General features: G+C 42.7%; 2 protein-coding genes across 2 annotated transcripts in view; one reads left to right on the forward strand and one right to left on the reverse strand.

Moving 5' to 3' along the window:
* Fgf7 (fibroblast growth factor 7) overlaps positions 1-17,046 on the reverse strand; it is a 64,242-nt gene extending 47,196 nt beyond the window's left edge. Inside the window, exons 1-2 of the mRNA XM_004639011.2 lie at positions 16,782-17,046; positions 15,643-16,198 (exon numbers count right to left, since the gene is read on the reverse strand). Coding sequence (XP_004639068.1) covers positions 15,643-15,928 — 286 coding nt within the window. The 5' untranslated portion in view covers positions 15,929-16,198; positions 16,782-17,046. The remainder of the gene's footprint in view (positions 1-15,642; positions 16,199-16,781) is intronic.
* Positions 1-24,083, forward strand: part of Fam227b (family with sequence similarity 227 member B) — a 201,536-nt gene that overhangs the window by 114,070 nt on the left and 63,383 nt on the right. The gene's annotated exons all lie outside the window — the stretch shown is intronic.

Here is a 24,083-nt window from a genome sequence, read left to right on the forward strand (position 1 = left end):
AACCATATACAACTTTGTAGCAGGACAGTCCTGTGACTTTTTTTCTTGTCTCTTGTTTTCATTTATTACCCTTTTTAAATTAACAAACATTTACTTGAGAGACAGTATGACAGTAATTGGTATGTCATGACGAGCAGTACGTATTTAGAAGACCATGACAGGCATTCCAAGCATGACCCTAGCATTACACATTGCTGTCTTCAGTGCAGTTGCTCAGTTCAGGGGTTTCAGCATATATAGTTAGTCAGGGTGAGAATCCTACCAATTAACTGCTAGTTTCAAAAACCTGCTGATGTTTCTCAGGATCATTGCCTTACCCATCCTGTGCGTATAAATGTATGGCTTTGCCCCTGTCATGTTTCCTAGCTTTTTTCCTTGCCCTCTCTTCATTGTCTAATCCTCAAGTTCTCACTTTCCTTTTAATTGTGTTATACATTCCTATTTGTATTTCTTCTTTTGAGTTCTTATACTAGGGAGACTATATGATATTTACACATGTGGGTCTGGTTTACTTCACTTATGAGTATATCTTCAAGTGACATCCACCTAAATATAAAGGCTTCGAGTTATTCTTTATAGCTGAGTAATACTCCTGTATAAAAATACCACATCTTTTTCATCCATTCCTCAGGTGACAGGTATCTTGGTTGTTTCCAAGATTTCAGCGAACTTTCCGTAACTAGTGGGACAACCCAAATTTCATATGGTTACAGTTTCAGTTCAGCATTTGGGTTTACATCATAGGTGATCTGTTAATGTTTGCTGATCTTTTCTCCTGAGTTTTCACCCTGGGAACACTATGGATCAATCTCCTTCCATCCCTGAAGACTGTCTGACACTCACCCAATGCTCAGCAAGTGGGATCCTGAGAAGTGTGTCGCAGGACAGTGTGACCCCTGGGCACAGCCTGAGAGGCAGTAGATGCAGTACGTGTGGGGCTGCTGCTGCCTCCCAGGAAGCTGCTGCTGCAAGTCTAAGGAATACACTGCCATCACAGTAGAAGCATGGCCTGGCTCAGGAAGCATACACCACAGCATAGCTGTCTGTCGCACTGTCAGGCGTGGTCATTCGCCTCAAGTAGGTGTGTGACCGGACCTTTGCACGGCTGGAGTCCCGCGGGTGTGTTCACGCCTGCGTCCCCTCCCACAAGCTACCGCCCCGCGCTGTCACCTGGCCACTGAGGCTTTCTGTTCCCCTGTCATCTTGAGGGGCCACCTCACCTATGGGGTCTGTCCTGGCCAACACATTGCTTTGTAGCATGTGACTGTGCTTGTACGTGACAGTTCACTCTTTTAATACTTGTGGGGGTAGTGGGAAGTGACCCAAATAGCCAGAGTATAAATAGAAGAAAACCAGACAGGCTCTTGGTTTTACAAACCATAATAACAGTGTATTCTGTATACACAGTGGGTTTAACTAAAAGAATGCTAAAGTAAAAACCAGCAAACTGCAGCTCTGGCCCTAACCCACTGCTGCTCTGGATTCCTAGCAGGACTGTGGAAGGCTGTCCCTCCCGTGGGGCCCATTGCCCTCACCACTTAGATTAAGCACAGTGAACTAGATCAGTGCCCTGTCGAAGCTTCTTTAGGAAATGCAAACACTTTTGAGAATCTGAGGAAAGCTCTGAATTCCCTCCCCAGTATTTTCTGTACAGCTATTGTGCTCCTCCCAGCTCTGTAGAGCTAAGTTGTCTTTGTGACACACAACAAGTGCGCTAAAAGCAAGCGAGTCATTGTCTGCTGAGGCTTGCCAACAGCCATGGGAGGAGCTAGAGGCAGATCCATCCCTCCCTGGCTTACATGAGGAGGTGACACCCCTGGCTGATAGCTTCTGTGTCCCCTCTGAGAGACCAAAGCCGGACAACACGAGGGAGTTACTCCCGGGGTTCCAATGGTGGGAAGAACCTCTGTGACTTTCAGAAACCAAACCTACCACAGTTTTAAGATACAGAAAGAACCTAAGATCAATCAGCCCATAAATAAATTCTGGTTTTCAAAAAAGCTCTGAGGAACAGAGATACAATGTGGTCTCCCCAGCATTAACATTGTTTAACATCTTGAAATAGAAGTCCAGATAGAGTGTCTGTACATTAACTCTTCATTTTTTTCCCTTTCTTTTGCCTTCTACTTTTCATTAGGCAGAGTCCTCCCAGGATTAGAAATAAATTGAGAACATAATAGTCAGGGACAAAAGAAAGAGCCAATTTGCCAGGAAACTATTCAGCATATTCCTCAGAAGTTGTGGTTAGAACAAACTCTCCGCTGTTTATTTGTATTTGTGTTTGTTCCATTTGTGTTCAGTTGTCTTTATGGAAGGAAACTAGCTGGGTGTGCTCCTCAAATTGGTGCATTTATTCCCTGAAATTAGATTATACAAACATATGCATTTTATCATAATTATGCAGACACTTAATAAAGAACAGAAGTGTCAATATTTTTAATAAATGTGAGAAATGTGTTTAAAATACACCCAAAATAACTGCTGCAGCATCTTTAGCAGTTTGTAAGCAAAAGAAACTAAAGTTTTCTAGGCCAACTCTGGAGAAGACAGATGGAGATATTTTATACAAAGAAGACTGGAATAGGACATTTATTTAATAAAAGACAAAGCCAAGTACTCATTAGGTCATGTTACAGAGAAGAAAAATCTGTTTATACCTCCTGCATGCAAATCATCCCCCCAACATAAGTTTATATGTGTATGCTTCAGTCACACCAGTGATGGTGTAGTGGCATGCGGTGAGGACCAGAACTCTGTCCTGAAGTTAAAGCTCGCTGGACTCGCCCCACCTCTGAGAACTACTCCCTGTGTGACCCAGGGCAGCTCAATTCTGCCGCTCAGAGCCCCCACCCCCACCAAGAGAAATGCATGTCTGCCAACCTTCTCTGTGTTCTGTGAAGATTGGAAGTGTACATAAAATGGTTAGCCCTATCTTGGGTATGGAGACAACACTCACATTTGTTGTAGCAGGTTTTGTTATCATAAAATGATATCAACAACTCAAATTTTCATAAAGAAAAGATCAGGCCTAAGAATCCCTCCTTTTCCCACTTCAAAATCTCTTAGTGAGGGCTGGCAAAATAGCTCAGCGGACTAAAGCTCCTGCTTAGACAAATACAGGGACTGAGGTTTGATTCCCGGCACCAAGTGCTGCCCTGACCCCGCCCCCAGGTGTGCTGAGCCAGCCACCGAGTCCAGGTGTGGTGACTGGTGATGCACACCTGCAATCCCAGCACTGAAGAAGCCGAGACGGGAGGATCGCTGTGAGTCTGAGCTGTGTAGTGAGACCCTATACCAAATACATTTTTTAAAAAAAGTCTTAGTGACTTGTCCCTAGTTATAAATGGGGTGGCTTGAACCAGTGTTCTGTGGTGAGCTTCTTGCTTCTTAATTTACAGTGATGACCATCACACAGTGACTTTGTCAGATCTATTATTTAATACCTATTTTTTGTAAGTTAACTAACCCCCCCCCCAAATATCTTTCAGAAAACAATCAATTGTGTACAAAGAGTTTCTATTTGGTGAGTTGAATCATCAGCAAGTTTTGTTGTTGTTGTTATGTGTTTGGTCCAGGGTCTCAGTCCCAGCATGAACTCATGGTGATCCTCCTGTTGTCAGCCTCCCCAGCACTGGGATTTCAGGTGTGCACCACCACGCCCAGACTTTGTGGCCTGCTCAGTGCACCTTGGGGCAGGGTCAGCACAGCACATGGTGCTGGGATTGGACCCAAGTCCCTGCACTTGCCTAAGCAGGCACTTAGTCTGATGAACTATCTCACCAGCCCTCCTCAGCAAGCTTTAAACACCAGTATTTCTTATTTAAAATTTAAAACACCTTAATAGAAGGCAAAACAAGACTGTGTATAATTTTAAACCAGACTTTATTCAGCACATGTATTCAGCTGGCCCATTGAATGGGAGACTTTATTTCCTTCTTCTGTGAAATGGAGTAATGATGTGATGATAGATGATAATTCTATGCCAGGAGGCATTTTGAGAAATAATTGTGATGGGATAAAATATTCCTTACAAGTTCCAGTATTGACCAATGTATATTTAAGAGTTGTCTTTAGTTATACGCTTCTATTTAATCAATTAAATGTTCTAAATCTTGTGCTGTACAACTTTGCAGAGATTAAGTTGGAAGATCTATGATAACCATAACAAAATTTACTTCTACATGTTGCAGCAATTGCATTGGTAACATTAATATGAATACCTGATGAACTATTAAGGAGTGCTTTTAAACATCATACAATCTAATAACTGTGACATGGATTTACTCTCCTTTGGGAGATATTTTGTTCAATATCTGGTCCACTTCAAGCCGGTGCACAGAATATTTGAGGACCAAACTTGGCCAGACTCTTTCTGGAGCCCAAGACACACTCATTAGTATTTGCTAATCTGCCGCCCGTGAGCCTGATTGCTAGAGGCAGAGGCGCCGCGGCAGTCTCACCCAGGGGAAGTCACCTTCCCTCCTGCCAGTCGCATGGATTAGTAGAGGTGAAGCTGTGCAGAGCCTGGTCAGCACCGGCCTGGCCGCTCAGTGAGCATGGTGATCTAACCCAGTGCCTGGGACGGAAGGGGAGTCCTATCCTAAGGAGTACGGCAGGTCATTTCCTAGTTCTCTCCTTAAATGCTAAACAAATGCCTGAACACAACTATTTCTCTCATTGTGAGGAACTGTCATGGAAACATAGCCCTTCACGAGGATAATGTAGCACTTGCAGCGATTGTGAAAAGTCATTTTAGCAGATTATCCTGACAAAGATCCAAAAGACAGTGGAAAGAGAACAACATGCAATCAACCAAGAGCCTCTCTACTGTCCCTGCCAGCAGAGTTGAACTATGCTCTCAACATTTACACTTAAAAAGACACAGCAGAGCCAGGTGTGGTGGCACAAGCCTATGATCCCAGGATTCAGGAGGCTGAGGCAGAGGATTGCCACTAGTTTGAGGTCAGTCTGGGTACATAGTGATTTCAAGGCCAGCCTGAGTTACAGAGAAAGACCCTGTCTCACAAAAGGAGGAGGAGGAGGAGGAGGAGGAGGAGGAGGAGGAGGAGGACGACGACGACGACGACGACGACAACGACGACGACAGTGGAGAAGGAGGAGGAGAAGGACAGCAGACAAAACTGTGAAAGGAGACTGGTGAGAGAGCCCGGTGGTCTAAGAGTCTGCCTGGCAAGTGCAAGGACCTGGGTTCGATCCCCAATACCAAAAGGACCCAGGTTCTTTCCTCCCCCATCCTCCATAGTGCATGCCACGCTGGCCCCAGAACTTCGGACGCACTGTGCAGGTCACGGAAACCAGGCATGGTGATACACGCCTGTAATCCCAGCGCTGGGGAGGCTGAGGCTGAAACAGGAGGATCACTAAGAGTCTGAGCTGCGTAGCAAGACCCTATACCAAATAAATGAAAAGATTTTTTTAAAAAAGTTAGAAAGCTGGGTGACCTCTTTTTTACTAATAGCTCCCTATGCCACAATGAGGGCATATGTAAGTAGGGAAGAAATTCTCAGTTTGTGTTTGTTAGAGAATTAGTTGGAAATGGTTATTTTAATAAATATATCAAAGTCTAAAAGTTGAATGAAAGGCAAATATTTTCATATTCTTTGAAATATAAGAAAAGAAAGATTTGTTTTGATTGCTACCTGGGAAGATGTTAAATCACTTTTCTAGTTTAGCAGACTGAACACATGCTTAGGCAAGGGCAGGGACTGGGGTTCGATCCCTGGCACCACATGCCATGCCAGCCCTGCCACTGGAGACACTGAGCTGGCCACCGAGCCTGGGCGTGGTGGTGCAGGCCTGTAATCCCAGCATTGGGGAGGCTAAAAACAGGAGGGTCACTACGAGTCTGAGCTTTGTAATGAGACCGGGTACCAAATACATGTTTTTAAGAAAGCACTTTCACTGCCCAATCTCACCTGGCTAACAAGCATCTATGAAAAACATTTCCCCACGATTCATATATTTGACCTCTGTTGCTCATGAAGGGCTACGCATCCACAGCCTCCAGTGTGTTTGAAACTTGGCCCTCTGACCTCCAAATAAACCGTTCATTCTCTACAGACACAAATTGTGGATTTGTCCAGGACTGTCTAGCAAAGGGAGTTATCAATAACTATTTATTGAACCATCAAAGAATGAAATTAAAAAGAGATCAAAGTTTTGCATGATGCTTTCAGATCCACACAGACAGAAGAGAAGCTGTCCTCCGCATGGCGGGTCCCCGGCGACCCCCATGAGCACTGACTCAGTGTGTGCCAGGCCTGAGGTCCCAGGTGCAGCTGGAGGCAGGACTCTGCTGAGTCTCAGGTGCCAGTCTTAAAACAAATGGGGCCTGGATGGCTCTCCCTCCTCTCCAGGGGTGCCATGTTCCTCACCATCTCCAGGATTGTTCTCATTAGGAGGCAGACCCTTACCTAACAGTGGTCAGTCCAGTGCCTGTTTTCTCCTAGCACAGCTCTTGTAGTGCTTAGAGACTCAAGCTTCCTTTCAGCGCAGATGTTCCTTAAGCCAACATGGACTGTGAATTACTTCCCCCTAACTTGGATAAGCAGGGATTAGGTGACAACCTGGTAAGAATGAGGATGGACATTGAGGACCACGCCTTCCCAGGACAGGTCTTCATCCTGCCTGCCAATCACCTTGCAGTGTCACCAGTGGTTCCTCTGCCTGCAAATAAAGTTGTGCTCCACCATAAAGCTACTGTTTCTCAAGTCCCTGAAGCTACCTAGAAAGATATCAAACAGGTTGCTCTGGAGGCCAGGTCTGTCTGTCTGTCTGTCTGTCTCTTTCTTTCTCTCTCTCTCTCTCTCTCTCTCTCTCTCTCTCTCTCCTCTCCTCTCCTCTCCTCTCCTCTCCTTTTCCCTCTCCCTCTCTTTTTCTCTTTCTAGAGGATAAGAGGGAAGAGCGGTGTATTTACCTTTTATTTCAGCAAGGTTTTAATTCTTGCCCACATTAAATTTTTATGCTAATTTAGTCCTGTGACTTATAACTAATTTTAAGTTGCAACAAATTAAAGGAGAAATAGACTGAGTGATTGCATGAGTCCTCCCACCTCCACCACTGGGCTAAGGGCTACACCCTGTACCACTGGGAGATAAAGCAGGGGTCCGATGAGGCACTTATCTTTCTCATGCAGAACCATAGGTGCAGCAGATGGACTCTGCGCCGTGAACTAACAGCACAGAGGAGAGGCGCCGTGATAGCTCCGTCTCAATTTAAAATCTCCAATGAATGACCTTCCCAAAGGATGTCCGAACAAAAGTTATATCTCCCCCTCAGGGTGTGCTAAATTTCAAAATAGCTTTTAACCACTAAATGAAAACTGATTTTTTTATTGGAATAATTGAAAGAACTACAACTTTTTGTTCCAGCAACTTTTCTTTAAAAAGTAAAATCGAGTTTATCACCAGGAATAGTGATAGGATTTTTCCATTATGCTGGAATCATGAAGTGCTTTCAGATCACCAAAGGGGAAGCACTTGGGGTCGGCTTATAGGTTGCCCAAGTTGGGTATCATTTCATATTAGGAGATGGGCCCTGTATAGTTTCTCAAAACCCATGAGGGGAAACCTTTAAATTATGCTTAAGTCCCACTGCAGATCTCTGATTTTCAGTCCCAAATACCACCCCAACAGTCCAAATTCATGTAGAAGCTTCTAACTTTAGTGTAACTACTTGGCTCAAGTTGTTCTTCAAAAATTGATTCAGGTCAGTTTTATAGCCTTCCATTTGTATCAAACCACAGGCAGCAACTTGGGCTTAGTTCTGGATCACATCACAGATGGAACCCAAGGCAGTAGCTCTTACACTGTAATGTACTGAAGCTTTAATATTGTACCCAAGCCGAGGGCTGGAGCGGGATGAGGAGGCGAATGAAGCTTCATGTTAAATAAATTTGGAAAACCATGTGTCTTCTTTTTCCAGAGTTTTGCAATTCACTTTAGCGCAGTATAGACTTGGGGAAGCTGTCATAAAAGACTCATTCAACTTCACCTAACCTAATATTTCCCAATCAATTAGTCACATAAACTGTGCTTCAGGGAATGCCATTAATATCTCTGGGGACAGTGGTGTTCTGAGAAACATAGTGTGGAAACATGGCCTTAAGAAAAATCTGCAGGCTGAACCAATTCCGACCTGGGTCTCAAACTTTTCAAAATTATTCACTATTACACCTAAAATTCAAATAGACAAAAGGGCAGCTGGGCGTGGTGATTCATGCCTATAATTGTAGCACTCTGCAAGCCTGGGGCAGGAAGACAATGAGTTTGAATCCCGCCGCCTGGGAGATTTAGCATGACCTTGTGCCAAAACAAAAAATACTTCTGAAAGATTGCAAGCCGCTCAGTGTGAAGGCCTTGGGTTCCACCCCGAATACAGAGAGGGTGAGAGTGTCCAGTGGGAAATATCACATCAGAACATGAAAACATGGTGTTTAAGATACTGAAGTACTCCTCGTTTCTCTTGTATTATATTAATCAAAAATAAATTCAGTCTCAGGGCCAGGGAGATCTCAGTGGCATAAGCACCTGCTTGGCAAACAGAAGGTCCTGAGTCTGATTCCCCAGTACCAAAAATTAAATTAATTAAAATAAAAAAATAAACAAATTCAGTTTCAGAATAGTTCTAATAAAGAAGAGATCAGATTTAGGCACAAAATGATCAGAGTCAAACCTCTTATTTCAGTGCTGAGAAAAATCTCTTGTCACTTGAGCCCCTTCCTACGTTCTCACCCCAGTTTTCAGTTGAATATAGTGCTCAACATCTCAGTTTTGGTTTTTGTTTGATTTTCCCTTCGATTGTCTTCTTCCGCATCCATGGAGTTCATCACAAGGGCTCATTGCCTGCATCTTACAAGGCTCCTTCACACTTTAAGTTTAGGGAGAGTGAAACCCGTCAGTCTCACAATACTGTCTTTCTAAATCACAAGGGTCCCTTGGGCATGGATGCTGGATAATTCTCCTCTCTGTCCCCACCATGACCAAACCCACTCCATGAACACCGTAAAGGGACTTCAGTGGCCCTCAGTGAGTGGACTGGACTCAACTTCTCTGCTTAAGCCAGGTCCAAATGTAACCTCAAATGCAGATATGAAACTCACTCAAAAAAAGTCAGTGCCTGGATTGTCAGATATGAATATGCTGCTTTGAAGACAATAGTTTGCAACATAATAACCATTGTTGAATTGGCATCATCTTTTTTGAAATTATGTATCATTTCTAAAGTTTTATATGTTAATTTTATTCTCTTTAAATAAAATTAATGAGTAAATTGCAGTGATTTCTTTAAAAAATGTATTTAGTACAGGGTCTACAGGGTCTCACTACACAGATCACACTCGTAGTGATCCTCCTGTTTTCAGCCTCCCAAGTGCGGGAGCCACCACGCCCAGTCTCAATCACTGTCTTAGTGCGCCCCAGGGGCGGGGCCGGCACAGCACGCAGGGGATCGAACCCAGGTCCCTGCGTCTGCCTAATCAGGCACTAGAATCCACTGAGCTATCTGGCCAGCCCTGTGTAGTAATTTTTACAATGACTTTTCAAATCATGGGCAAGGCAGAAGGCTTTCATTTTCAACCTGTCTTGAGAGTAGGAAAGTTGGACTTGGTTTGGAAAAGAAAGGGGGCTCATCCTGAAGCCCATCTCATTTAACACATTTTTTCTCTATGCTATTTAAGCATAATCTCTGCCTTTTATTCTGAGGGCCAGTTGTGAAATTTATATGTGGGAAAGTGTTGTGTTCCATAGCGATGTTAGGGAAGTTCTCGTGCTCCTATTAATGATCTGATGCAAAAGAGAATAGTGCAAGCTTTTCCCTATGCTGTGTGACATCCCAGTCAGACCTCTGGCTTCGCTGTGTCACTGGCTGGGGTAAACTTCTAGACCTGTGACTCTCTTCCCCCTGGGTTTTCTAGGCTGAAGCTTGTGTCCCCCACTGCCTTGCAACTCGATGGGGTCCCTGTGAGAGGCAGGAACCTACTTTGGAGGCATCGGGGTTCATAGTCGGAGGTTCTCACACAAATGCCAAGGGAGTCAGCAGCAATGCTGCGCCCCAGGTCCCCTGTACAGCACCAGCTGAAAGTGTCAGAAAGACTCAGGTCTCCTCATCGCTGTGAAACTGTGGCCCCCCAGTGACATCACTCACTGGAGCCACCTTCATCTGCAGTAGCTACACAGCTGTCATCACATGTGGTTGTAGTCCAGTTCACCAAATGCAGGCTGCTGACTTTACTGGGGAGATTGCATGGACTCAGAGCTCCTGCAGGGCATAATTCAAGGATCCATTCCAGATTGAGCCTGTTTCAAAATGCTCCAGGGAACAAGGTTGATTCTGACATGCTCTAAAGTTCCAGAACAATCCTAGGATATGGGAATAGAGGAGGGTCCAGGCTGACCTAGAACACTTGCACCCCACAGGCAGTGGTTGACAGCCTGAGCTGCACCTTGGAAGCAGTGGAGACCTTTAACAAATATGATTCCTGGGTCCTCTCAGCGTCAGGAGGTTCTGATTTATGGAGCTGTGTTTTCCCCAATAATCTAACTCCATTCCCTTCATCCAGCAGTTCCCAGCCTCCCCAGCCCATCAGAATTATCCAGGGGATTTTTGAAAATTCCTGATGTCGAGACTGCACTCTAGATCAATTTAAAGAGAATCTTTGTGGGTGGGGTCTGGCATTAATAGATGCTTAAAGTCCCCAGAGGATTGCAGTATTCAACTAAGCTTAAGAAGTTTTAAAATGCTAGCAAAGGCCATTTTATCTTTGCAGTTCCCTACAGCCTGCTTGGGCCTCTGCATGTGCTAAAACTAGACTGAAGGGACATGCAGGATCAGCAGCTCTGGAATGACAGTGAGATGGGACAGTGATACAGAAATGCTCAGCTCAGATGAAGCTGTGCAGAAGACACACAGATGAAAGGAGATGCCTGTGCAAGTAAAATGCCAGTCATAGTCAAAAACAATCATAAAATTTCAACTAATCTTCAATTTCAGAGTTTGCAAAGGATGGCTAATATTTCTAAGTATGCTCCCCAGAAGCTTATTTCTTCACTAGAGTTTTAAGCATTAACCAGCAGCTTAAGGGAACTGTTTTGTTTTGGGTTTTTTTTTTTGTTTGTTTTGTTTTGTTTTCGCAGTACCAGGGATTGAACTCAGGACCTTGCACTTGCCAGGCAGGAACTTATTCTACTGAGTTATCTCCCCAGCCCCTGCTTAAGGGAATTCTGGTCACCATTTTATAGGATTCAACCTTGTCCGTGATGCTAGGACTTCCTTTTCTAGGTATGTTCTACAGAACTTCCTTTCCTTGAAGGCAGCAGTTGTCCCTTTATTGTCATTTTATTTTGATAAGGTGAGTTGAGTTATTATTCTTTTAAACAACTTGCTAAGAACTTGGAGCATAAGTAAATTTCCCATCTCTGTCCTCAGAGGTGACACGTGTGTTTGATAGCTAGTGGAGCTCATCACTGAGCAGGAGACTGTTCAAAGAATTGCTGACAGCTGAGTTGCTGCAGGTTGTTGCCAGAGTCAGTCGAGCCATGCTGTGTTTATTTGCTTTTTGCCAATTGCCAGGCCATGCCCCATCACAGTCGAATAAGGCAGAAAGAAGACTGCCAAATCCTTGGCCCGTTTTCAGCACGGCTAACCCTTCTCTCACTACAGAATTAATGACCCTCAGTGATGCCCCAACAAGACATGCTGTCCTTGGATCAGTGGTTTGTGACAATTAAGGGTGTCTTCTTAAAAAGATGACTGATGTTAACTATTACAAGAACACAAGTTTTTAATAAGTGGAGCCCCACCATGAGAAAATCATCTGGAAGGAGGGCTTTGTGCTCCACACCCAGGTCTCGGGGCAGCCGCCCAGGGCCTGGCATGCTGCTGCCGTCTCTCACTCTGCACCTCAGTGCCCAGCTTCGAGGCAGTGTTGTTTCTGTCAGGTCTACAGTGATGGCCCCTGCCTGCCCGAGGGCTGCCTGGCCCAGCCGTCATCTCAGTTCGCCCCCGGCCTTGCCACCCGGGAGAGTTCTGACAGCCCAAGTCAGGGTTGCCCATTCATTCCCAGTGCCTTTTTTATGTTCCCAGTGCACTCCTCCATCTCCCTTTAAATGTCCATGTTGGAGAGACAGTTTATGTTTTGATTATGCTTATGGTTAGATTAGGTTCCAGTTTGCTTAGAAACCTAACCTAAAGCTAAAGGGAGACCCCCACTCCCAAGAACAAGTAGGGAGAAGCTTTCTGCCCCCTGGGTAAAAATTCTGTGCATCGCTTGAGCCCAGTTCTCTAGTAGTAGCTTCTCTTCCCTCGAGACTCAGAAGTGCGGTGCAGCTCGCCTCACCTCCCCTGAATTCCCCATCTACGTGGTTGGCTTTGGCTTGTGTGTCTAGAAGTTCAGGTCCCACTTGCGCCGAGCTCCTAGGAGCACTGTTTCTGCAATTTGTTCATTTTAATCTGCCCTTAAAATACCTTTTCGGGACTGTAATTAAGTGATCTTCACAATGCAGGGCAGCTGGAGTGATTTTTCCCATTCCCTGACGCTAAGACCTGAGCGGCCCCTCTCTCTCCCCACCCTCTTCTCTCTTGCTCTGCCATCCAGCGGGCCCAACACCTGCGTCAGCAGGAGAGTTGCGCTAGCTTCCAGGAGCCGCCCACCCAGACGGGCCACCTCTCCTGCTAATGCCAACCCACATTTTCCATATTTCCAGGGGCTGGGAATTAGGGAATTTGGCTCAGTGGTAGAGAGCTTCTGTAACACGCACAAGGCCTTGGGTTCAAGCCCCAGCCCTGACTCACCCCGCCTGCCAAATCCACACTCCTGTGTGAGAGCGGTGCTTCTCTGAGGAAGTCCTGTCAACACCCTCAGACCTTCTTCCCTTTCACTCAGAGAAAAGGTGTGAGGACGGACTGGGGCTTCGTGTGGTAACCGGGAGCAGGAAGGACGTAGCTGGCGTCCTACAGCAGGAAGCAGCGCGCCTGTCCATTTGCATGCTCACATATGGACGCTCATTCTTACAATAAGCAAGGCTGCTCGTGCAGCAACAGGAAAGGCTTATGGGACTTCCTTCTCATCACCCACAGCATGTTCTCCATCGAAGCATTTCCTCTGCGTTTTCTAGCCTTATTTCTATCTCAATAAGAAATTCGAATATCTTATTGAGATAATACGCGGCCACATTCATTCATTCATTTGCCATGAGTCATTATTAAATAGTGGAAACTTAAGCTTCTTCATATTTATGTAACAGGTTTCTGTGTTTTAGGACAGGATATACTATAAGAACTAGAAAATGTGTTGGAGAACTCAGTCCATGTTTTACAGATTGAAAACTGAAATAGAGCCTGAGCCTCTATTTCACTTTGGGAAAAACCTACTGGCGTCTTTTCATTTTTCTTTTTTTTCAGTAGGGTAGCAGTACGACTGGACAACATTTGGGGTTATCCTACAGGATGCTGATAAAGGCTTTCTCTAGGAAAATTTACATGTCCAGAAGGGAGGGAGGGATAGATAGAAAGAAAAGTTATATGTGGAGATTATTTACAGGATCATACCATGCCTTCGTAATACACTGGTACTGTGACATTCTAGCATATAACGGTAATGGTTTTCTTTCATCTTTTTACTGTAGAATTAGCACTTGAAGGAAATGACATAGTGAGTTGTCTGAGGGTTACTCAAGGCTATGACTTATGGTTACTGAACTTAGCCAACATATGGTTACTGAAATTAAGCACTCGGCTGCATTTCAAAATATAAAACGATTTCAGCATTTTGCACATGTGCACAGATGCCTGAGTTTTGTGGTTTTAAGACATTTTAGCACAGACAAAATAAAATTTATATGTGAATATGTTCCAGTTATAAATCTTTTTCATACCAAATAGTCACATATATTATTTTTTCACTAAATTTTACATCTTTTTTTCTTTTTATTTGGAAAAAAAAAATTCAAAAGCAGTTAGCACATGAAAGAATTCTACAACTTAGGTTTTCTAGCCTTATTACCATTCGAATATCTTATTGAGATAATACGCGGCCACATTCATTCATTCATTTGCCATGAGTCATTATTAAATAGTGGAAACTTAAGCTTCTTCATATTTATGTAACAGGTTTCTGTGTTTTAGGACAGGATATACTATAAGAACTAGAAAATGTGTTGGAGAACACAGTCCATGTTTTACAGATTGAAAACTGGAAAACGAAGAGATTGTTCAGTTTCCACGCGGTCTTTGTGGCCTTTCTACTAGATTTCATTACCTATGGTAAAGTTTGCTAATTTTTTAAATAAACTGATGATAAGCTACATTTTATTGCACATAGTGGTAGTAGATGACAAAACTTCCTCCAAACAGTCAATTTTTTAACTAAACTTCAGAATAGTCAGAAAAACCTTCCTGAGCTAATCTGATACCTTAATTAATTGCAGTAATAATAAAAATAAAATCATGACTAATAACATCAGAATGGCCTTCACTTCTGAATCAATTATGGTTAAAAAGAAGATCCACTCATTTTTATATTGGTGACATAATATTCTTGAAAATTCTCATTTATTGATTGTTTAGTGAGGAGCCTGAGGGCCCTTTAATAAGAGGCACTGAGATGTGCAAGCAATTACCATCAGCCTGGCCGGGGGCATGCGTCCACCACACCCCTCTGGGCCTCCTTTTTCAACTGACTTTGACACATCTTATGAAATGCGCAGCAGTGACATTGCCTGTGTGCTAATAATGCAAATAAAATTCATCTTCCGCTAGGGATTTTTAAGCCCTGAGGTAAATGCTGAAGTGTATATTTTACACCACTAACCATAATACTACTATTAAATTGGCTATTAATCATAACCACTGACTCACAACTCAAGCCCTGATATTTTATCATGAAAAGAACAACTACTTCTTGGGAGGAAAATATAAGGCTTTAATTGAAAATCATTAGATTAACGTCTCTTCCAACTCACTTTTATTCCTTCACTTTTTTTCTCTTAAAGTAATATAGATTTGATATGACAGAAGATTTAGATTAAGAAGATGTTAGAAAGAATCTGTTCTTCTGCTGGGTAGGTAGGCAAGCAATGTAAAATGAGCTCATTGGGACACAAGCAGATCGGAGCCCTGTAGATTTTCTTCTGCTTTGCAGTAATACACAACTGGCCAAGAATGCACTTTTTTGAACACAGATTGTCTTTTGCATCATGGAAATATTATTTCAAAGCAGACTAAACTAATAAATAAATTCCCTATTCTTCAAACTGTGCTTGGTAGTTTTGATGAGCTTTACTGAGAACTAAAAGAATTGCTAATGGGTTTTCCAGGGGAAACAATTACATCCAGTGTGAATACTGTCATTTCAATTTTGCATAGGCGCATTTTGAGCTAAGGACATGGAATGTATATTCTCTGATTGGCTGGCATTATCAGTTTGAAGGACAATATTAGTCATTTGCCCCGTTCCAAGAGAAGCCTTTAGAAACATAGCTAAACAATCACAATTTAGAAAAGTTAGGTGGTGATACTGAAGTTAAGTTTTTTCCCATAAATATAAGGAAACTCAAAAAGCACATCACCTGAAAGCCCATCCTTCCACAATTGCCAAACGCTTTTTGAAGAAAAGATGGTACTCACTGTAGCTGCTCTTCCTCTCCTGGGTCCCTTTGACCTTGCCTCGCTTGTCAATCCTCAGATACCACTGCGTTCGACAGAAGAGCCTTCTCACTCTTATGTCCCCTCCCTCCATGTAGTCGTAGCTCCGTGTGTGTCGCTCGGGGCTGGAGCAGTTCGCGCTGGTAGCCACTTGCTCTGGAGCCATGTCATGGCAAGCTAACGCTAGAGTGCCCACTAGACAGACAACAGGAAAGCAAGATCTGCAGAGCAAAGGCGGCAGGATCCATGTCAGTATCCATTTGTGCATTATAGTGCAGTGCTCCAGGGGTCCATGAATACCATAATGAAAACTCAAGCTTGAGTTGACTGCTACTCCTGGGTCATTGACCTTTTCCTATCTGGGTGCTGCAGATGGACTTAAGAAAGAGTCCTCGCTCTTCCCAGATGGGTACACTTATCCTCTTAGCTTCTGGTAACAATACAGGATTCCTCCTTAAATAACTCTGTGTTGATATATCCTTATAAAAAGCAGGTTGTAATAAGCTCAGTTGCTGCGGCACTGTTTGCTACTTGACTTCTGTTTGCAATGAGAGATTAAGAAGGGGGAGGGGGAGAGAGGAAGATGAAAAAATATATGTATAAATTTCAGTGGGTAAACACTCTTGTAACAAATACAGTTTATACTCTGAAGATATACTCAAAGCAGCTTTCACAGAGGATGTCAACATCTTCACCATTCTATATGTAGATTTATAAAAGCTTTACATTAGTGCAGAGAAATCAGAACATGACTGTACCACTCATTCCAGTTGCTACATTGTAAAAAACACCCCATACTTAGAGCTGTTGATTTAAATCAAGTTCTGCAATTACTACTAACAAAGTAAAAACGTTTTCCCTAGCTTTTTATGGTATGCTTTTACATTTGTGGTTAAGCAATTATTTTCTCCTGAACAGCCCACATTTTTCAAGTTAAATGTCAGAATTATACTAGAATATTCCAGCCTGTCTTTATGTACGTTCTACGGCATAATTACTGTAGATATTTACATGGCTTAAAAATCTGGTAACTACTTTCCCCCTTAGTACCATTATTAGAGCAAGAGATAACTTTAGAAAACATTCAACATTGCTTTTAAAGAGAAATAGCAGTAACTTACTTGTTCTGTTTATAACAGCTGGATGCACAAGAATTCCATGTCTGTTGTCTGCCTGTGCAACTTGAGCCCCTCTACTGTAGCTACAAACTATTTCTCAGCTGAGAAATTCTCCAGAAGAATCATAATTGTTTCCATAAATCAACAGGCAAGAGGATTTTCTCTCTGTGTGTGAGCGCATGTGTGCGTGTGTGTGTGTGTAGAGCCTTTTATTCAGGGCTTTTCGATAAATACCTTTGCTGACCTCATTGGAAGCAATTAAAACTTAACCAGTGAGCTGTTAGTGGAATACAACAGCGAGAATAAAAGGAGACTTGTGTAATATTCAATGGTCATGAGAGGGAGCTCTGAACATAGTTTATGCTTCAATCTACAAGTGTCTCTACTCTGTAGAAACAAATCCTGATTCTGAACCAGGGGAAAGGGGAAAGGGGATTTTTAGATCCTACTTATAACACAACAGTTGTATGAACTCTGGAAACATCTCATTGAATATACATATATATACATTTATGAGGTTTAGAAGTTAGCAAATCCTTTCCATAGATTTATGATGCATGCATTTCTTTCATTACCGTAGCCCTCTGTGCTCAGAATATCAAAACAAAATGAACATGCATGAGCTCATATGTTGGTGTTTTAAAGCATTTTATTACTTACTTAAGCCCATATGTCTTCACACAGAGATAATTTGCCATTGCATGAGTGTCACTGTTATGTTTTCAGGCAGACAGTGAGAAGCCCTCATTTCTTGAGTCTGCCTGCTAACAGCCAGCATGACCTTGGACAAGTGTCTTGGTGCCCCTGATCCCCAGCTGCTGCTACGTTTGTAAATGAGTGTGTTAGCCTCAGTTATCCTGCGATGCCTTAAGTCTCAAAATTCCATGCCCATGCCTTACACTAATGGCTGAGATAAGAAGGAGCACACATCTTTTTAGGCGTTATCATTCTTAAAACTGTAAAATAACGTTTTCCCTTAATTATCAGTGATTGACTTTTGCCTCAGTAAGAACTATAGCACAATAAATAAATATTAATTTAGGGGTAGAATGGTAAGATCTATAGCTAACAAAAATAAGATGAAGCTGCTTTATTTCCCAAAATGTTATTCACTACTTCCCATACAAGCATATATATAGTTGTGTTCGAATGTTTTATTAGATAATCAGTATAGAGCTATTTATAATCAACCTAAATAAGTATTTAGTAATATATATTAAAATCTTCTGTCACACACACACACACACACACACACACACACACACTCATACTCACATTCTGGACTTAAAATGCACTATTTTGCCACCAGGTGGTGCATCTATACCAAATAGAAAAAGGAAATTAAGCCCAGTCAGTTGGATGATAGTTTTTCTTTCCCTTTATGGCTGTGTTTAGGGAACTGAGTCAAAGTTGCAGAATATTGTAATATGCCCATTTATTTTTTATTTGTGAAACAGTTAAAGTGTTAAGTTCTTATAGCAGATGTGAATGTGCTCTTCATAATTGTGGAAGCAACTGCCTAGAAAAAAGATGCCTCCAATCATTCTATGATTCTCTAGGAGGGGGAAAGAAAATACGACACTACTGTGTTCTGAATTATACCCAGTACTTTTGGAGGCAGCAATGATGAACAGAGCCCAAATTCCTAAAACTTTGATACTCCTTCTAAAAAAATGAAAGATATTAACAGTCAGCTCACAATATACATATACGTTGAAGAGTTGCTGCGGCCAGGGCGATAGCTCAATGGCATAAGTGCCTGCCTGGCAAGCACAGGGTCCTGAATTCAATCCCCAGTACAAAAAAGAAAAAAAAAAAAAGACTTTAAAGTGCCAGATGTAGTGGCACATGCCTGTAGTCCCAGCACTCAGGAGGCCGAGGCAGGCGAGCCACTGTGAGTTCAAGACCAGTCTGGGAGCTCAAGGCCAGCCTTGACTGCATAGACAGACCCTATCTCAAAAAGACAAAAAAAAAAAAAGAGTACTAACTCCAACTGTTACTCACTGGTCCTGTGAATTTTGAACAGAGAAATCAACAATTGCAAGTTAATATTTATTAATGAAATGCTTAGGACTTGTATAAAAGAAATGAATAGTTTTCTAGGAAAAGGTAGCTAGTGCCCTCTGGCTGCCTGCTGCAGGGCGCTGGCTGTAACCCAGAGCGAAGGTCGCAGCAGTGGTCACAGCACTTCCGGGCGCATCCAGCGCTATGAACGTCAGCAATCTGGAACTAGAACCTCAGTGGCGTTGGTGACTGCATTCATCTCAAAGCAACGATATAGGTAGCCTAAATACTTCGATTATCAGTTTCCTTTTTGGCAAATAACAAATTCCAAACAGATCTACGATCTGTTTCACTAGCACCGCATCTGATTTAGAAGGACTCACCAGGACTCACCAGTCTCCTCGTTACACGTTCAGAGGAATTGTCTATCTGACAGCGTCAGCTATTTCTAGATGGGGCGACCCTCCTTTTTAAAAAAAAATATCCATTGACCATCATTTGTTGCTCTTATTTTTATGCATTATATATTTCAATTGAATAGACACAGAAGTACTTTGAAGAATTGTCTTTCTCTTCTTGTTTCTAGATTGAGTTCACTTAATTCGCCACACCTCCCTCTTGTCAGTTTCAATCATGTAGAACAAAAGATTCTTGCGTCTATTCCTAAAAACTGGCTTCTGAAAGTACTAGCACTTCCAGCTCTTCAGCAGGACGCAGTGCCTAGTATTTGTCCAGGTAGATTTGAGGAGAGGATATAGCAGTTATTTCAGTGAATATCATAAAAACTGACCGTTAAAGTGTTAATTAACCACCTAATTTTGCTTAAACAATTTCAGTTATAGCCTTTATTTGAAGAGATAAGCAATAAATCATAACCTTTTTAATGAATTTTGTTTCAATAATTAATTTAATATGTTGCCTCATTTATAATTATGTATAATGTAGCCAATAGAAAGGAACTCCATGAAATGCTTTTATTCTTTATAACCCGCCATGTTTCCCATTATGCCAGTTTCTATCCTTTCTCCACATATAAATAATCATGGTTATTAGGTTCTTGAACGGATTCACAGTTTCTCTGTGCTTATGCATATAAATGAAATACATATGTGTTTGTGGATTTTTAATTACCCTTCTTACACAAAATGTAGTTTGCCATATGCCTTGTTCTACACACCAATTTTTTGCTAAGTGAAATAAATTAGACATGCAAATTTAAGTATCATATGCTTCCTTTTAGAAGAGAAAACCAAAGTAGAAGGTAAAGAGCAGGATAAAAGAAATAAAGTGTGGTATTTATGCACAGCGAAGTCCTATTCTGCCATAAAGAAAATAAATGTGATTTATTTTCAGAAAAATAGATGCAAGAATATTAAGTAAAATAAATCAAACACACAAGCTTAGATACTACATGACCTTTCTTACATGAAGATTCCAAACTATAAATAAATTAAAGAGCAAAGTGAAAGACAGATAATAGGAAACTAAGGACATTTAAGTTTTGCAACAGGGAAGGGAATCAAGAGTTGGAGGGAGAGGAGAGGAGAGGGGCTCAACAGGGCATAAGAAGAAAAAAGGAGCTCCACTGGGGAGCATTTAACTTTGCCGGATTTTGCTATTAAAAAAAACAAACAAACTGCTATAGTATGCAAAGTTATAAACATGTAATTTTGCTGTGTGCGAATGCGTCTCTCAGATCAGCTCCAAGAAGCACGTGGTCTAGGTCAAAAGTTTGGGCAGACGTGGCCGTGGAGGCTGTACTGGAGCATGTTTCTGGATGCCACGCACAGAGCACGAGAATGGCCCTCTGGTCAGCAGTGTATCGTCCAGCTTCCGGGATTTGGTCATCTAAGTAGAACTGGAACTTCCCTGGCGAGCCCTGGCACATCTCTTCTTATAAGGTGAGGCAGCCACCATGTATAACCCTGGTGGGAAAAGGCACTGACCACAGCGAGGGTCCATCTTGGGGCCAGAGAGCCGGCAGAGACGCTGTCGGAAGCAGGCGTGGGCCTGAGCCCGGTGCAGAAGGCCCGGGCGTGTGAAAAAGGAGAATGTGTTCTTCCCGCCAGCAAAGTGCCAGTGTGCCCCACTAGAGAAGAGGACGGAGATGTGTGGAGGGGCTGGAGGGACAACGAGTCCTCTTGGCCACACTGGGATGCTAGAGCTGCGCCCAGGTTAAGTTAACTTGGTAAGCACAAGAATGAAGTGACCATAATCATACTCTCTGCCTCTGTCCTGGGCAAAAGTTGATCCCTGTTAGCAGAGTAAGTTTATGAAATATTAAATTATATTTATTCATTCTATTTTTTTCTGTTGTTGAAATTGTCAAAAAGATAGCCAAATAATTGGAACAGCAAGGTCCAAGGGAGAGGGGCTGTCATACATATATTTCAAAGGATTCTGCTGGGTGCACTAGAAATAACAGAAGCGTAAGAATGCTTTGAGAAGCAGCAGAATGAAAATGGAGTCCCAAGAGTTGGGGGACACAGAGAAAAGTCTAGGGTATCAAATTTAAGCAAGCAAGCTCCCACACTTCTAGCAGCACCCCTGAAGCACCGCAGAGAGGGCAGAGCCTCAGATAGTGACTGAGCGTCTTGTGTCTGAGCAGACAAGCCTGTAGCATCCCTGGTAGAGGTTTCTCAAGCTTTAAAAGAAGCCTGAAGACATCAGAGAGCCAGCTGAAGGAACTGTATGAATGGTCGGTGACTATCCCTGTTGCAGCCAGGACAGACAATGGCTATGTGGCCAAAGGCCTTGCTTGACCCTACATGAAGCCCTCAAATCCTAGCTCCCCTTGAAGCAGGAAAGGGAAACGCAGGAATAACTGAGGTTAAGTTTTCCACCAACCTGGGAGAACGGAATTCTTGAACTGGATCGAGCTTGATTTATATTTATAAATATAAATGTAAATGTTATTCCTTACACCTGAAATTGCGGTCCAGGATTTATCTCCACACATTCCTGAAGTTATCCTCACACTATGAATTTACCTTCGTCTCATCTTCTGTCAGTACTCTTCCATAAATTCAGCCCAACTCTGGTGCATTCCACATAACCAATCTTCCTTACTCCTTGATTCATCCACTTAACAAATATTTATCGAAAAGCTACTTGCTTCCAGATGTTGTGTGTGCCTTTTTGAGATACAATGGTGATTATTCTGGAAGTGATCTCTGCCCTTTCGGAGTATGCATTCCTGAGAGGACAAACATAAACATGGGGATCTGGGGGTGGCAAGGAGTAGGTTTGGAGGGCGGGTAGTGAAGACTGTGGGTCCCATGAGCCTGAAGAGGCCGACACGGATGAAAGATGCGAGCCATGCAGGGTGGTGCAGGTTCAATGGGCTGAAGGGGTGGGCAGGGGTAGGCAAAGGGATCTGAGTTTGTTCAGGGACCAAAGGAGCCTGGAGTAGAGATGCGTTTTCCAAACCTGGTGGACCCAGTCAAAAACAGTAGTTTAAACTTAAGAGTAAAATCACCAAAGTCATTGAGCAAGCCTGCGGTGCGTGTAAATCCTCAGTTATGTAAACGTGCTTACCCCGGGCATAATGCCCTAACATTTGAAAGCGAACTGTAGATAAGATGCAAGCGCTGAGTCAGACACTCAAAACAGTGCGTGCCGGTGACTCAGCTAACACAAATAGCTCAGTCTACAAATGTTACTTGGCTCTTTGCATATCTGAGTTTCTAAAACATGATTTGACTTAGTATTATATTTTTAAAGGTATCTGATATGCTAAATGTAAAGTTCTTTAAGTTACTAAATTATGTATTTTCTATGTATTTTCTAAATTATGGTTCCAGATTAGACCTAGAGCAAGGTCACAGGTCTGCTGCTCTGTTCTTGCTTGTAAATTTTCCTAGGCTGCAAGCATCCTTGATTGTCATGATTGACCCCTTCATCACTGTTGACCCCTAAGAAAGAGCTGTTCTCCTTGGTTCAGTGCTGCAAGATGGTGCTGCCCTTGACAGCCTCTTCCCATTCTAAACTCCAAAAAGGATTTGAACGGAGTGAATGCACTACTAGGACAGCATCATGAAGACCTTGAGCAACCAGGGCTATTACACTATGTGCTCCAAATTCTCCTTCCTTGGTTCTGTGTCAGTCTACACAGCCAGCTACCAAAATACGGGGCAGAATTCATGAAAATGATTTTTGAAAGTTTCATACATGTATGTCAATGTCTCAGTTGTAGAATTGGTTTAATTATTAGTTCATTAGCTTGAAAACCATGACTTTTGGCACCAGATGAACTTTTGTAAAGTAGAAGGAAGAGGCAAAATAGAGATAATTCTGATACTAAATAAAGCTTAAATTGTAGAGTACAGCTTCTTTAGTCTAAAGATTGGGAAGTTTAGGAAATGCCACTCCACACCCTACACTTCCATGTGCTGAGGGCCACTTGGTAGGAGAGTAGTTTTCCCCGTCACTTGAATTCCTACGGCAGCTACGGAGCCCAGAAGGGCCCAGAAGGTGGTGCCCTCTCCTACAAGGCTGAGCCATGGGAAGCTGCAGCCCTGCAAAGGTGCAGTAGCGGAGCACCGGAGCCTTCCTGTCCCTGTTGATCTATTTTACTTCTAAAACACAGCTATAATCTTAGCCGTGTCTGTTCATTTCAGTTGTCCATTTGTGATGGGTACCTCCACCCCTTTTTCCGGAAGAAAATGCTGGTTTTTCTTATACATGGACTACTGGCCCAGTGTCGTCTGTGCTCCACAGTATCACCCAAATGCGAAGCTCTCCCCCAGGTGTAGGATAAGAGGCGAGTCACCCCAAGACTGCCACTTCTCTAGAGAAAGGATCTCACAGAGAAGAAATCCTTCTCACAAAGTTTGTCTTTCACTACTTTCTCTCCCTTGTTCTCCTCTCTGCCTGTTCTTTTTTCTTTTTTTCTTTATGTATTCAGTCTGGATAGGATACCCAAGAGTAATGAAAGCAATCATCAGCTATATTCTTTGCAAGTTTACATTTTGTGTTTTCTCTCTTTCTTTTCAAGTTTTCAATGAAGCAACAAAATCTTTGGTCATGTTATCTGGTTACTTCATACCAACTCTTACCATGTACTCAGATGATGTCCCATATGATGCAGATACACTGATGTGCAATGTGACAGGCACATTATTCAAGAGGCTAAGCAAAATCCTGACCTTACAGAGCTTCAGTTATGGAAGAGGAGGCAGATAATAAATATACTCAAATAATTCTGGCCAGGGAACTGATTCCCGGCCTGCAGTGCTGACCCCACCCCTGGGGCACCTTGAGATGGCAATTGAGACTGGGCGTGGTGATGCACACCTGTAA

The sequence above is a fragment of the Octodon degus genome, unplaced genomic scaffold (genome assembly GCF_000260255.1).
Source record: "Octodon degus isolate 3935 unplaced genomic scaffold, OctDeg1.0 scaffold00105, whole genome shotgun sequence".
NCBI lineage: Eukaryota > Metazoa > Chordata > Mammalia > Rodentia > Octodontidae > Octodon > Octodon degus.